At 21.0% G+C, this 16,363-nt stretch overlaps 2 protein-coding genes across 6 annotated transcripts in view; one reads left to right on the forward strand and one right to left on the reverse strand.

The window, feature by feature from the left end:
• Window positions 1-1,524: 1,524 nt before the first annotated feature.
• Window positions 1,525-9,535, reverse strand: LOC102679214 (NK-tumor recognition protein-like). 4 transcript variants are annotated; one of them, XM_031512486.1, is made up of 15 exons: window positions 9,404-9,535; window positions 8,454-8,614; window positions 7,853-7,968; window positions 7,633-7,756; window positions 7,348-7,558; window positions 6,980-7,264; window positions 6,675-6,895; window positions 6,462-6,590; window positions 5,959-6,070; window positions 4,957-5,866; window positions 3,936-4,505; window positions 3,644-3,781; window positions 2,665-2,856; window positions 2,403-2,548; window positions 1,525-2,109 (listed from the first exon to the last, which is right to left on the reverse strand). In XM_031512486.1, exons 2-15 carry the CDS (start codon window positions 8,520-8,522, stop codon window positions 1,994-1,996), a joined length of 3,339 nt encoding a protein of 1,112 aa, XP_031368346.1. In that variant the 5' UTR covers window positions 8,523-8,614; window positions 9,404-9,535; the 3' UTR covers window positions 1,525-1,993. The 4 variants fall into 4 exon arrangements, with proteins under 4 accessions (XP_031368346.1, XP_031368348.1, XP_031368347.1 ...); XM_031512488.1 differs by having other exon boundaries at window positions 7,616-7,756; XM_031512487.1 differs by lacking the exon at window positions 9,404-9,535 and adding an exon at window positions 8,883-9,283 and having other exon boundaries at window positions 6,462-6,572.
• A 5,608-nt stretch (window positions 9,536-15,143) lies between these two features.
• The window catches only part of LOC102680666 (protein ecdysoneless), a 6,428-nt gene continuing 5,208 nt past the window's right edge, over window positions 15,144-16,363 (forward strand). Inside the window, exon 1 of one of the 2 annotated variants that reach the window (XM_006619877.2) lies at window positions 15,144-15,284. In XM_006619877.2, coding sequence (XP_006619940.1) covers window positions 15,242-15,284 — 43 coding nt within the window. In that variant the 5' untranslated portion in view covers window positions 15,144-15,241. The remainder of the gene's footprint in view (window positions 15,285-16,363) is intronic. The other variant, XM_031512489.1, reaches the window with a different exon arrangement.

The raw sequence follows: 16,363 nt of genomic DNA on the forward strand, positions 1-16,363 counted from the left end.
GATATGACTATTAAAATTATATAAAATTTAAAATAAATGCAAAATTATATGAAAGAATCATTAAATGTTTCTTATGAATGCAATATGCTTTACTTTATATATATTTGAAGTGAAAAAAAAATTATTTTAAAAAAATATTATGATTAATGCCAAAGAAAAAAGAAAAAGGAAGAGATGATAATTTGTAAAATATTATCAATTAACTGTTCGAATACTTTTGCGATTTTCGTTTGTAATATATATGATAATTATACAATAAATAAATTTGATATATATATATTAATAAAATATTTTAATCTATGTAAAAAATATAAATAATAATCTATGTTAAATTTAATAATGATTGGCAATATACGATTCAATAAACATAGGTACTTCTTTTTTGTATATTTTTATTATCAAATAAAAATATTCTAATTTGTGATTCATCTATTATATCGTGTCAAATTTATAATATAATTAAGTAATACATAAACAATTACATTTATAACATTAGCCGACTAAATGTTAATATTTCATCAACATGAGTACAGCACACGTTTCATAAAAATTATTACAATTCAGATATATAAAAATTGACGTTTCATCGTGAAGAGAAATTATGATATTTCTCAAAATTGAAAACAAATATTTATATTTTTATTATATAATAGGAACTATTAATTTATAATTTCATTCTTATAAATTTTTAAATTTTTTCTTTTCAATAATTCATCATCGTACTTAATTACATCTATAAAACTATTAAATTTAATGTTTAAAGTCATCAATTTCCACTTAAAATAAAATATATCTAATTAAAATTCTATAATAAATATTTTCATTTCTTACCTTTAAATTTTTTTAAATATTCGATATTAATCTATGTGAAATTTATATTAAATTTGAAATCTAATTATAATATTATATTATTGGATGAAAAACTAACAAGGAAAAATGTCTACTAAAAATAATGATATATATTTATAAAGAATATTAAAATATTATTTTCAAAATATTATTTTGTATATAAAAATAAAAACTTATGTGAAAAAAGTTTATTTTATTTTTAAACTATTTAAAGGTAAAAAGTGATAATATATTTAAAAATTTATATAATATATAATATAATAAATGTGAATGGGATTTTAATTTGTGGAGATATGAAAATTAATTTCTATATATATTAAATTGTAAGTAAAAATAATTGTAAGTAAAAATAAGTTTAAATACGCATATATACCGTATTATATATACATTTAACATTAAACGCACCTTAAATCATTCTAAAAATTATAATTATTAAAAAATAAGATAAATGTATTATATATGATACATACAAATCCGATTAAATTATTTTTTGTTTATATATTTATGTATTTCTATATAAACGTATAAGTTTTTGAGAGCTTTTAATCCATGATATATTTCATTTCGATCGGTACATGATATTTTTGAAGACAATGAAAACGTTACGTTTCTTTACGTAACAAATAATTGTGAACAAATATCTATTATGATGATGATGATTTGAATGCATTTTTCAAGTTAAAATATTTAAATTACAATTATTTTTGTCTACTTTAAATGCGTCCACCCAGGAGAGCGTGTGTAATTAATTGTATTACGTTCAATAAATTATTTATAAAAATCACGAGTAAAATAAAATCTATTATATAGAGTCATATACATATTTTTAACTAAGCAGACTTTTACATAGAAAAGATCTAATACTTTCATTATTATTGAAAATATCAAAATCCTATACATATTTAAATTATTGATATTTTCAATTAATTCAAAAAATACAGCTGTTAATTATTATTTTTTATTACAAGTGCGATATTGCAACACTTATTTATACTCTATAACAATTATTCTGTAACTTTTACTATATTTCTGTTAGTGGAAAATACTAGTATAGATCTCTCCACTTATTTTTGTTCCAAATATTATTGATGACATCTTTGCTAATTTTTTAAATAACATTTAAAACTAGCAAATAGTACATATGTCAAACCTTTCTTTTACGTAATTTTGCTTTTGCTTCTTTTAATAGAAGATCAAATGTGTTATCTTCATTATCTTGTAACATGTGACCATTATTAAGTGAACTGCTCGCCATACCATCTGCCAAAAAAAAAAATATTATTTGTACATTTTAAATTCAACGCTATATTGATTTTATTCTAAATAAATATCTTTCTTTTGCTTGTAATTATTCTCATGATATTAAAAATCTTTGACTATATGGAATATTCTTGTTTTATTCGATACTAGCAAAATCAAATAAATAAATTAATAAATTAATTTTCATATTTTAATCGGAAATACAAAATAAAAAATTATTTTTGATAGATTTGTTAAGATAATTTTTTTTTAAATGAATTATTTTTTCGTTAAATATTTAATATGATACGTACCAAGATCGGCATATTTCACTTTGCAAAAAGCACGTCGACCTCCGAAACATAAATCGTATCTTGGTAAACTTGGATCGTCATTACCGTGCTCTACAGCCTCGTAGGCATCGTTTTTATAAGCAAAAGTTACGAAACCATAGTTATCGCTAAAATAAACAAAGGATAATGTAAATGTATATGTAAATATATAATGTAAATTCGTTATGTTTTTATGAAAATAATAATAAAGAATCAAATATAAAACAAAATATGAAAAAATTACCCATGCTCACGAAAATGTACACTAATATCTACTACAGGACCAAAAGTTTCGAATCTTCTACGTAAATCAGCTTTAGTGATTCCTTCATCCAAGCGTCCAACATAAATAACTCTTCGCTCTTCTACTTGTTTTTGTTTCTCTCGATCATACCAATTTTCAGGATAGGATCGCCGATACGAAGTTGGAGGTGATCTAATAAATATATATATAAGTACAAAAAATTTAATATACATAAATGACTTCGTCTATGAAGAAGTTTATCAATTTTTCAATCGTATAAAAATTGAGTTTGAACTTTTGAAAGAAGTTTTGAATGAAAAATTACGATATATAGCTAAAAAGAAAAAGAAGATTAAAGAATCATTAAATTTTCAAATTAAATGAAATCTTTGAATTGTCAGAACTTTGTGAAGAGAAATCATACAATTATTATAATTATTATATATCTTAAGTGATTTATAATTATTTCTTAATTGAAATCTTTATTTCTATCTTTCTGATATTAATTTAATTTTTCTCGAAAATTTTATAAAGTTAAATGATTATAAAGTTTAAAAAATTAAATAATTTTTTTTAAAGAAACATAAATATATACATATCATTTCGAATCTTAAATTCATTCGCTTTGTCTAAAATGAATAAAAATATTTATATGTTATTATTTTATAATTCAATTTATGAATCCAAAAAAAAGATGAAGAAAATTTATTATAATTTTAAGTAAAGCTTATTCTATAGACAAATATATTTATATATAATATTCGTTATATGGTATAATTGTACATGCCAATAATTTTAAAATTACATTGTAATGTCTCAATTTCAATTTCAACGCATAAAAATTTGTTTAAAAATAGCAAAACATTATAAATTAATTCTTGAAACATGAAAATTTAACTTAAAAAGAATGTAGGATAAATTATGCTTTTTTTTTATGAATAAAAAATTGGCAATTTTAAAATTATTTCAAATTATTTACCTTCTCCAATCCCTATAATTATGATAATTGCCCATAGAATATTGCCTATGTCTATCATAACTAGTATGATATCTTCTTTCTTGTCTTCTTCTCCTTCTTGACCACTTATTCCTTCCGAAATTTGAACGAGATGAAGACCTATAAATATTTTTATATTTTTTTTTTAAGCTAGAGCTAATTAATCAATTATTTATTAAAACTTTATAATTAATATTATATAATTTATATTATATTATATAATATTATATAATAATATATAAATAATATTAATAAATAATTTATAATTATTTACCTAGAACAACTAGAATATCGAGAAGATGATTGAGATCTTGATCTAGAACGTGATCGTGAATATCTTGATCCTGAACTAAAAGTAGATCTTGTATCCGAACGTGAACGAGGACGTAAACGTAAACGTAAACGTGAACGTGAACGTGAACGTGAACGTAAACGTAAACGCGAGCGTGAATGTGAACATGAACGTGAACGCGAGCGTGAACGTGAACGCGAACGCGAACGCGAACGCAAACGCGAACGTAAACGTGAACGTGATCGTGAACGTGACCGCGATTGCGATCGTGATTGTGATCGTGATCGTGATCGTGATCGTAATCGTGATCGTGATCGTGATCGAGATCGAGATCGTGATCGTGATGACCAAGTACTATTTGAGCTAACGGAGCTACGTCGACTTATTTTTCGATGACCTGTATTATTGCGTTTACGAGATCTACTTCGATTAGTACTACTTCTGCTCCTGCTTCTGCTTTTACTATTACTTCTTGATCTAGATCGACTCAAATTAGAACTAATTCCATGTTTTTTATGAGATCGTTGACTTTTATCTTGTACGTTATTGTTCCTGAAAATTATGAAGTTTATAGAAATACATAAATTATTGATTATTTATTTCATGTAAAAAAAAATCAATTTGTTTTTTACTTTTACTTTTTAAATTTAATATAGATATTTATTAAGCAGATATATATATATATTTCTTTTTTATTAAATTTATTATTATACTTAAAACAATAATTGAAAAATATAGGATCGCATTAATTACATCGATGTTAACCAATATTTTCCATTTTCATATGTAACATTTATATGAATGCAATGATAAAAAATATGAAATTGATTGAATATCAAATATTTTTTGGACAAAATAAAAAAATAAAATTGAATGTAAAAATGAAAATTAATAATTTTATATATAAATTAAAAAAAAATTATAAATATAAAAAATTATAAATTTTATAATACATTTTTATTATAAAAATGATATCAAATTGAATAAAAATATTTTTTTTTACCTTTGTTGCTTATGTCTCTCATCAACATCGATTAAAGATTTCGGAGGAAATTCAAATACTGTTTCATAAGTTTGAATTCCTATTTCACAAGTGGAAGGTTTTGGACAAACTTTTTTCTCATCTATATCTTGTTTTGGTTTCAAAACTGACACAATTTCTCTTTCTGACCAGATTAAATTTTGAGGGTCATCTTTAATTGGTTCAGTTGTAGTGGAAGCGTGATGAACATATATTAGTTTCATAGGTTGCACTGGTGAATTTGTTCTACTATTGTCACTACGATTTTGTTCTCTTCTACTTCTGTATTCTGCTAAATTTAATTTTTTACGAGGAGGTCTTTTTTCTTCTTTTTCTGAACATGTTTTTTCATTGTTTTGAACAATAATATTCTGAACTTTATCGTGTAAGCTATTAGTAGTAGTTACTATACTTTCATTAGGAATAACTTTAACAATAGGTGCTTGTATATTAGGTTTTTTTAATACAGAAACCATTTGTTTTATTCTCTGATTTCCTGTTTTTATAGATTTTGTTTTATTTACAACATCTTGTATTTGCAAAATATTTGTTGTTAAAGCTGAATGCATTTTCATTTGAGATATTGAATTATTTGTAGATATATTTTGTCTATGAGAAATAACGCAATTTGAAGCATTATTTGAAATATTAATTTTATGAGAATTTTCTTCATTTGCTAATGTTTCCTTTCGACAATTTGTTTCATTTTGTGATTCTTTCATAGATTTATTAACTTGAATATCATTAATTGTTGTAATTCCTGTTTGTTCTTCACTGTTATCACTTGCTTCGCCTGATTCTAAACCACTATCCTTCTTTGAATTACTTTCAGTTGAATATTCCTTATTTTTTATAATATTTCTATGCGATGAAAACGATTGTTTTTCATATGCTGTATAATAAATGAGATAGATAGTTGGTCATTATTTTTCTTTCAACAAATATAATTTTTTTAGTAGCAGCAAATCATACTTTCATACTCACTATTGCTATCTAAATTACTAGTTGAAGAATTAGTACTACAATAATCATGATCCAGTTGAACTAGTCCACCATCGATGGTCTTATTTTGTGTATTTTGTGTATTATTTGTCACCTGATGTAATGCAATAATCGTTATATTAATTTATTATATTAAATAATGATTAACAACTTTTAATTTTCTTTACGATATAGCAACAATTATAATAATGATAATAGCAATGATGATAATAAATCTTATTGCACGCACAAAAAATTATTTGCTTACTGTTATGAAAGAGATAAAATTAAAAAGAAATAATTCATAAGAGTTTAGATTCAGCTCTTCTCTAAGTATCAAAGTGATACTTATTATATATATATATATATATATATATATATTCTTCTATATATTAAAAATACATTTATATATATAATAATATTTATCTATCTATAGATAAATATTATTATACATATAATGTAATAAATATATATTATTATATTATTATAAATTATTTATACTTAACTATTTTTAAAAGCTTATTTCGAAACAATGATGCAGCAGCATCCTGCATACGTGTTCCATTGTTGCGACTAGTATTTTGAATATTAGGCATTGCAGGTATTACTGAAATCACCTTTTTGCGTGCAGATGTCTAATATATGATACAATTTAATGAATTTTATCTTTATTTTTATTCTAAATATTTTTTTATTATACTAATTAGTTATATAATTACCTTTATATTTTCAACAACTTCTTTTGGTAAAGCATCTCTGATATTTTTATGTAGATTTGAAATTTGAGATTGCTTTATGCATTGTTGAATTTCATTAGATTTTATAGATGTATCCAACTCATATTCCCTATTTATTCTGACAGGTGGATAATTTGATACTAAAGTACTTTCGGAAGCTTCAAATTGTTCTAATAAACTTTTAACATCTCCTGCTTCCAAAACTTTGATAAAAAAGAAAATCAATATGATGAATTTATGAATAATTTTTATAAATAAATATTTACATATAAGTTTCAATAAAATACCTGGTAATTGATTATCAGATTTATTATCTTGATCAGATTTATTATTATCGTTTCGTGTATCTTTTTTGCGTTGTAAGCATTTTTCTCTTTTTTTCTTTTTTTGCTTTGCTAGTACATTTGTACTTGTATTGATTCCTATGCTATCATATTTATGTATGTTCTTTTTTTGCTTTTTTAAATGTTCAGATTCTATTAACAATGATTTACCTTCTGTTTCTAATTTCTTATTATCATTTTTCATAAAGTCACCAATTTTATGATATGAATTATTTTCTGTTATGTACTCTATAAAAAAAAATTTGTATAATCATAAAAATACTTATTGAATGAATGAAAAACTTATTAAATAAATTATAAATCTATTATGCCTTTATCGGTGCTTTTCAAACCGGATGTACTCTGATTAACATGAAGAGATTCTTTTTCTAAATCTTCTTGTTTCATTATAAGAAAATTAGATTCTAAGCTATGTATTGCTTGTTCATCTTGAAGTATATTTTCTGAAGTACAAAAATTTCTTTTATCTGTTCCATTCATACTTAATCCTATAATATCCATATATTCATCGATGTCTGAAGTCTGAAACAAAATTCTGAATGACAAATTGGATCGTTAAAGATAATAAAATTAACGAACCAAAGAATTAGCGAAACCTGTAAATAACCGATATGCTCATGCCAATCTGTAAGAACTTTTGCAAAATCTTCTTTAATACTGTCAATTTTAGAAATATTAGAAATTTCTGAAATTGACATTTCATCTGTATCCTCATTATGTCTGAAATTATAAAATATTAAATTTTATAAAATTATAAAAATTATTTTAAATTATAAAATTATTATTAATTGATTAAATTTTAAATTTATAACTTACTCGTGTTCCTTATTCCATAATCTATCAGGATTTGTGATATCAAGATGTGTTTCCATATAATCAAAATCATTTTCAACCATATGCATTAATAAATCTTGAGGTTTTTCCATTAAATTCTATTAAAACATACGATAAAATATATTATTATATGTAATATATTATTACATTTTTATATTTTTAAGTTTTATAAGCTTTTATGAGACTTATTTTTTTTTTAATAACAATATTAAGTTTTAGATATAAACAATCATAATTCAATCATAATTTATAAAATTTAAAAAAAAATTAATTGCATATTTAATAGACAAATCTAAAGAATAATATTATATATAATTATAAGAAATAAAGATTAATATTAATTAAAATTTAATAATATTAATTAAAATATCTACATCAATATTATTAGAATATCATTGTAATCGTAATATCAAAATAAAAATTTAAATATAAATGAAAGAAAATATTGTAATATTCTAATATATTGTTATATAAATATTTTGCTGATATATACTATAAATAAGAATGTAAATAAATAAAATTTAAATACAAGAAATTATGGAAATATTCGTTATATTTAATAAAAATTTAATAAATTTGTTACCTGTTCCAAAGATAATGAAAAATCAGGAAATTGTTCTTCATCGTGAAAATTTAAATATCCAGTTTCCATGTCACAATATTCAATAATACTAAAAACTTATCTTGCAGCTCACACACCAATTCGTAATTGAAAATAATAGAATAATTATGATACTTCATATACTGTAACCAAACAACCACGCGTTTATTTGAGGTTATATTTGACACATAACGATAGCATAATTTGAATTTTGATATAAAATGAATATAAAAACTAATTTTGCGTTTTATTTTGAAATAAATACTTAAAATCGTTAACAGTTAAATTTTATAATAGAAAATACAAAGTTTACAGTTAATTACCGTTCGTATAAATATGAACAATCGATAAGAATCAAATTGTCAAATGAAGTGATACAGAATTGTAAATGAACAATTTAGATATACTTACATTATGAAATTATACTTTGTCCGTAGTAATGCAATATAATGATTTAATAAAAATTTAATTTCTAATGTTTTTGATATTATATTATCATCACATTTAACTATATTATAAGTTTCTTTGTTAGGTTCGAAACATGCTTCTACACGCGTGTATATACATATGACATGGCATACATATCATAAGTGCACGTGTCCAAACGTGAGTACAAAGCATACGGAGCTACATAAAATGCCACGCCTCCTAATTACCGATGAATTAATAAAAGTCAATTTAAAATTATATTAAATCACTGTTGGTATTTTTCGGATTAGTATAAAATATAACGTCATCTACAAAATATCGTTTCACAAATTATTTTTATATAATACAACGCGAATAGCGTGTCTTTGTAACGCTGTCTACCAATCACTAAATAACTACTTATGAAATTTTATACGAAATTTTCATATATAATATGGAATATTTATATATATATATTTTCATATATATATATAAATGATATATATTTAAAATGTTATACTTACTTAAAAAAAGAAAAATTCCTGTCACACGTGACCGATACGATATACACACGCTTCTCCCGGTTTCATTACCATGCGCATTAGCTCATTTATCCATAGATTGTGTACATAACATAAGTACTAGTACGTATTTTGTTACATTTGTATTTTGTACAAGTATGTATAATAATGTATATATAATTAATTAATTATAATGTAGTATTATTTTTACTCGATATTAAAATAAATTATAAACAATATTATAATTATATAAATATGTTTACAATCTAAGTAAAATAAAATAAACAATGTTATATTTCGAAACATAAAGCAATATATAATTTTTATAACTTTGTTTATTCAAAAAAATGTGCAATAATTGAAAAAATATATATATATATATATTTAATATGTATGTAATATATATTGATATATAATTAATACGGTATTTTATATATATATTTAAATATGTGTACATGTATATTATAAAAATAATATTTTTTGTTAATAATATTAATTTTATAATAAAATAACATGTAACTAAAACAAATATATATTTTTAAATTAATTTTTAAATATCTAATTTAATTTTATTATATTTTAAAATTATAAAATTATTTAATTTATTATTATTAAATAAAAAAATTTATAATAGTATTATTTTGTATATATTATTTTTAATATTGTTTGTTGTAAATATTGTTTTTAATTATGTTCATTTAAATAAAATCAGTTTAATTATAACAATATAAAATATATAAAAAAATATAATAAATATATTTATATATATGAATATTAATATTACATATATAATACTATTGTATAATTTCAAATATTTAATTCATATTTTATTTTTTATATATATTTATAATTATTATTATTAACATTTATTTTAAGATTTAAGTTAAGTATTAGAATAATAATCAAATTTATTTATTATTTAATCATTAATTTAATAGTTTTTCTTTTTCCTCTCTTCATTCTCTTCCTCTTCCTTTTTCTTTTTTTTTTTATAACTATTTTCTTCACTCTTTAATAAATCTCAATTTTTTAAAATTTTAAATTTTTTAAATTTTTTCTTTGTTTCTTTTAAATTAATACTATTGTAAGAATAATTTAATTAATCATTTAATTTTAATAAATATATATTGATTATAATTCATATAATGAAAAATTATTATTATCTTGTTTAAAGTTATTATAATTTATATTTTTAAATCACTACGTATATATTTTTTTTACCAAAAATGTATTTATTGCAGTTCTATTACTAGTTCTATTAAAATAATCAAGCAATTTTACTCTCTTCGTAAATAAAAAAGATTTAATTATGTATAAAAGAGATTAAGAATAACGATATGGAATATTTCCTAATATATATTATATATTTCCTAATATAATATATATTATATTATTTATCAATCTAAACTAATCAGGATATTATATATCATGTCCATCATCAAATTCATAGTATTGACATAAAAAAAACATTTAATAAGACAGTAGAAGATCTTCTCTCCTACAAAACTCAATAAACCAAACCAACATGTAAATTAAATTTCTGCCAACAAGTTGAAATCATATTACCATATTACCAATTAAATAGTACCATACTTGTTACAAAATTAAGTTTAATCCTGTAATATTTGATAAACAAATATGTCACATTGCAAAAGAAAAGAAGAAGTTGAAGTATATGTTGATAACAATATCTGTGGTTAGTTTATCAGTAATAAATATTTATAATTATTAACATATATCCTTAACCTCTCTTTAGATAATATTAAATGAATATATAAAACAAATATATTTTTCAAATGATATAAATCTTTAATTAAATATGTATATACAAAAGATGTATATAAGATGTATATAAGACAAATCATATTATAGTAAAGATTTACAAAACGATTATCAATTATTAAAAAAAATTATAGTATACATATGCAATTGTATATTTAAAAAATATATATATATTGGAAATATTATTAATACATAAAATTCATATTTCATATTTTGTTTTTTTAACTTAATTTTTTTTTTATTAATATTTTATTACTGTACTTCATTTAATAATATTGTTTTATTGAAAATCAAATAACAATTATTTTTTTTTATTCAAAGATAAATTATTTCATTCTTATGAATTGTTATTATATTTAAAAGTAAAATAATCTTATCATAATAATTAATAAAAAATTTATATTAAATTTATTAAACTTATTATCAAAGAAAATTTATGGTATAAAATATATATTAAGTTAAATATATCTTGTTTATTTCCTTTTGAACTATATTTTTTTTATATAATTTATATATATTTATAATTAATTTAAAAAAAATTTAAATATATAATAAGGTAAATCATTCAATAAGAATTGAATCAAGATAATAGATAAAATTTCAATTTACTTAATTATTCATATATATTTGTTAGTAAATAATATACATATTTATTACATTTGTAGATTAGATTAAAATAGTTTAAGGATATTTAATATATCTATATTAACAAAACATATTATTCATGTAATTGAAAATTATTGTATTTTGCGGATAGAGTTTATTACTTGTCTATAATATTATTTAATCACAGAATTGTTTCTTTCCTTTTTTCCTTATTTTTTTTTTTTTTTCTTTCATTTATTTTCTTTCATTTCTACTTCATTTTTATTTTGCTTTTTCATTTTTGTTTTGTTTATTCATTTTTTAAATTCTCTTATATATATTCATATATTTTAATTTTATATTCATATATTTCTATTACTTCTTTTATTGCTTCTTTATTATAACAAAAAAAGTTGCTTTTATATTATTTTCATTCTTAATATACTGTTTCTAATATTTCTCTTTCTTTTTTTGTCAATTTACTATTAATATATTATTTAAATTCATTATAATATGTATGAAATATATTTCTCCTTGCTTTAGTCAATTTGGTTTATTGATTTCATTAAAAGTTCTCGTTTTCATTTCCTTTTTTCTTTTTTTTTTTTATCATTTCCCAGTTTACATTATAACATATTTTATACTCGTATACGTATAATCCTGAATTATCATAATTATCATAACGACGGGTATATCGAAATAATTCAAATCGGAATCGAATTTTAAAATATTTATTAATAAATATATAAAAAAACAATGAGAATCAAATATCTATTGAAATGTTACTAATCAACATTTTGAGATCATTCTATATTTAATTAAAGAATTTCTATTTTTGTTAAACAATTTGTTAAATTTACAATAAAAACATATATTATCACACTGGTATCGAAACTTGGAAAAAAAATCTTTTTAGAAAAAAAGGAAAAAAAAAACTAAAAGAATAAGAAGTAAAAGAATCACAATTAATGCCAACATCGTAGATGCAGAGAAGACCACGAAAGAAAAATTAAAGCGTAGATAGAGATTGAAAGATAATCTCCATTGTTTCGAATTGTTTCTTTTATAAAACATTCGGAAAGAAATTACGTTTAAATGCGAAAAATCATTTGAATCATCTTTGAAGGAATTAAAAAAAAATTAATCTCCATTATTATAAAGGAAATATAACGGAATGAAATTAATTATCAAAGCCATCTCATTGTGCAAAAAGCGATAATTGGAGCCAACTTTTTAAAAAGATTCAACTTATTTGATTTGTTAGAATAAAAGATTTACGTACAATACTATTACGAGAACTTAAGAGAAGTATATGTATAAATAGAAAATTTGATATATGCGTTGTTTCTACAATTCGTATATAATAAAATAACAATAATTTCTTTTATAACATTTTTAAAAATTTCTTAACAATTGCTGCACAATTTTACTCGATCAAAATATCAGATTATATCCATTAAATTACTATTCTTCATTAGCAAAAGACAAGATAATTAACTCTAGAGATCATAATCTACTAAAATAAAATTCAAGGAAAATATTAGTTATATCCTTCAAGAATCAATCTATTTTACACAACAAGAAAAAAAAGAACAAGATAGAAAATGGGATCTTATTACAAATTAAACGAAGTCACAATTTCAGATATCACATATAAAAAATTTATGATAAATACAACGATAAATTTACACCACATTTATTTTACTAATAGCTTTGAAAGATCACCAAAAAAATAATTGTCATTATATATTCAATTTGTACAAATTTATAAATAATCATATAAATATTCGATTTTTGCAATGGAACACAATTATTTTAAACATTTTTAGATACAGTTCTTCAAAACTGGAGTTCTCCTAGAGTCTATATGATGAGAGACTATTATATCGATGATATAATTGTAGTTTTCAGGGATAACACGGTGTGAAAATCTGTAATAATTAAATAATTATAAGAAAAATTCTATTACAATGGATTTTCATCTAAAAAGAAATCAGAAACCTAAAATATAAAATCAACAAGATGTTATACATAGATGTTATAGCACTATATTAAATAAAAGTGCTAAATAAAAAGTTATCATTCTTCTTTTCGATTTATTTCTGCACGAAATCATTTTTTTTCTATAATGATTTTCAATATGATTTTATTGATATCCTATATATGCTTTTGAATATTGGCTTTAAAAAAGTAAATATCTTTCGGATCTTAATCAAATTCTACTTATTTATTTTGTGGCAATATTTTAATATAAGAATTATTATAACTACGAATAATATTATCAAAATATAAAGATATATAAAGGTTAAAATTTTCATAATACACATACGAGTACATTGTATTCTTACTTTTTATAATATGCTCTGGAACATTAAAATGTATATAATATAATATGTATATAATATAATATAATAATATAATATAATATAATAATAATATAATATAATATAAATGATTATCAAATTAAAGTTTTAATATAAATATATATTAGTAATATATATATATATGTTCATGAATTTATTGATCGATTTAATAAATATATAACATTTACAAATCTTTTACACTCGAAGATTTTGTTTGCTCATATTAGTAGCTATTCGAAGCAATTTCAATATTTATATATAGGTAAAAATATACGTAAAAAGAAGAATTTGGAAGATACAAAAAAAAAAAATTATAAACTCGAATTCAATACATCGAATCAATAGAAGAAGAAGACTAAATTGAAAAATATACAGTTATTTCTATACATGAGGCTGATGTATTGTGCAGAGCTACAACGTTGCCAGAAGAATTTCCTCATGGAGAGGAAAAGCTGATATAGATTCGTATACACTACATAGAGTTTTATACATGTACAGTTACATAGACTAATGCTCATCTTTCATCATTCATTTTTATGCTATGTAATATGAATACGCCGAAATAACTGCCCGTTGCAGGAATAGGTGAAATAATTACGATTTATTTTGGTCACAATATTACGAATTTAATAAAAATTTCAAATAATTCGATAATGAACTCCTCGAATCCTGCAAAGGGTTAATAAAAAAACAATTTAAATAATATCTATATATAAAAATAAATCAAAAACTGTAAATTAAATTTTTTAAAAAAATAATTTTACATCTTTTTATTTTGAAAATTATTTTTACTAATAAATACATATTATAAAATTAACATGTAGATAAAATGTTTCTAATGATTTCATTTTCAATATAGCAAACCATGATAATGTTCACATGAAAAGAGGTTCTGTAGTTGATTCTCACTTTTGTTTATGTCGAAATACGAACGAAGGATGTTTCATTCCTACGGATTGTAATACTTTTCAACCCACTAATACTGGTACAGTAAGCGCATGCTTACCTTATCAATGTATTGAAGAAATGGAATGGAATTGCTATACCCCGCCGAAACCAAGTTGTAGATGGTTAAATAACTTTTGTGAATTACGTCGCCAATGGAGTAACCATGCTCGCCGACAAAAATGTAAATGTTGCAACTGTAAACAACGGTAAGAATGCATTATTTGAAATTTCATATTTAAAATAAAAATTGTTGCATCACGTACTTTCATTTAATATTAATTATGTAGATATATTTTTTATCATTAGATCGTGAATATTTGTGCATTCACATAAAATTTCAATTTTATATTGATATTAATTATAATTTTATATATATGAAATATAAAATATTCTTCACAATGCATATTTAGAGTATGAAAAAAAAATTTCTATTTAGATATTATTTCATTTCATTGATAAAGATATAAATTTTATTTTATTTATAGTCTATTTCTTATTAAATTTAAAAGATAAGTTTTTAAGTATTGAATTTTAATAAAATATATATTTTCCGACTTTTTTTATTTAGATTCAAATATTTATACATCTGTATATATTATATAACAAAAAAAATAAACAATTTTTAATCTGTTTATCAAACTAAAACTTTGTTTTTTCTACTATTTCTACTATTTCAGAATATGATTCGAAAATATTTTTTGTACAATATTTTTTGATACTATATTATGAACACATTTTTTATATCAACATTTGTCATTAAAAGACAAATTATTTTTACGTTATTTTACATTTTTATATTTTTATTTTTGTAGCAAATGTTACATTTAATTTTATTAATACATATGTTTATAAAATTTATAAATTTCTGATATATAATGTTTAAGAAACATAAAAAAAAAATTGAGAAATTTTAAATGCTAAATAACATATTCACATAGAAATTAGATTAACAATGATTGTCAAGAATAATGCCAAAAAAATAATAAACAATAATAAATTTTTTTAATGATTGATTTGGAGAAATGGGGAAATAAAGTATTGCATATGCATTAATCACGATCTGACAAAAAATGAAGATATTAGAACAGAAATTAAAATCAGGAATCAAAACAAATTAGACAATTTCTAGTTAAGATTTTAATTCTTCTTCTTTAAGAATTCTGGATTCGTCAGTGGAATATATATATATATATATATTTGAATCTCATCTCTCAAGCAAATGAGATTTTCTTATTCTCATGTTTTTTTTTTTTTTTTTACAAGACAAATGAAATGTGCTACTTTT

The sequence above is a fragment of the Apis dorsata genome, unplaced genomic scaffold, assembly GCF_000469605.1.
Source record: "Apis dorsata unplaced genomic scaffold, Apis dorsata 1.3 scaffold_446, whole genome shotgun sequence".
NCBI classification, from domain to species: domain Eukaryota; kingdom Metazoa; phylum Arthropoda; class Insecta; order Hymenoptera; family Apidae; genus Apis; species Apis dorsata.

Coding starts and splice junctions, on each gene's coding strand:
- LOC102679214 (XM_031512486.1), bottom strand. CDS start 8,522: ATGGAAACTGGATATTTAAATTTTCACGATGAAGAACAATTTCCTGAT. Junction 7,757..7,852: donor TTATGGAATAAGGAACACGA/GTAAGTTATAAA, acceptor TTATAATTTCAG/ACATAATGAGGATACAGATG. Junction 3,782..3,935: donor CGATATTCTAGTTGTTCTAG/GTAAATAATTAT, acceptor AAATATTTATAG/GTCTTCATCTCGTTCAAATT.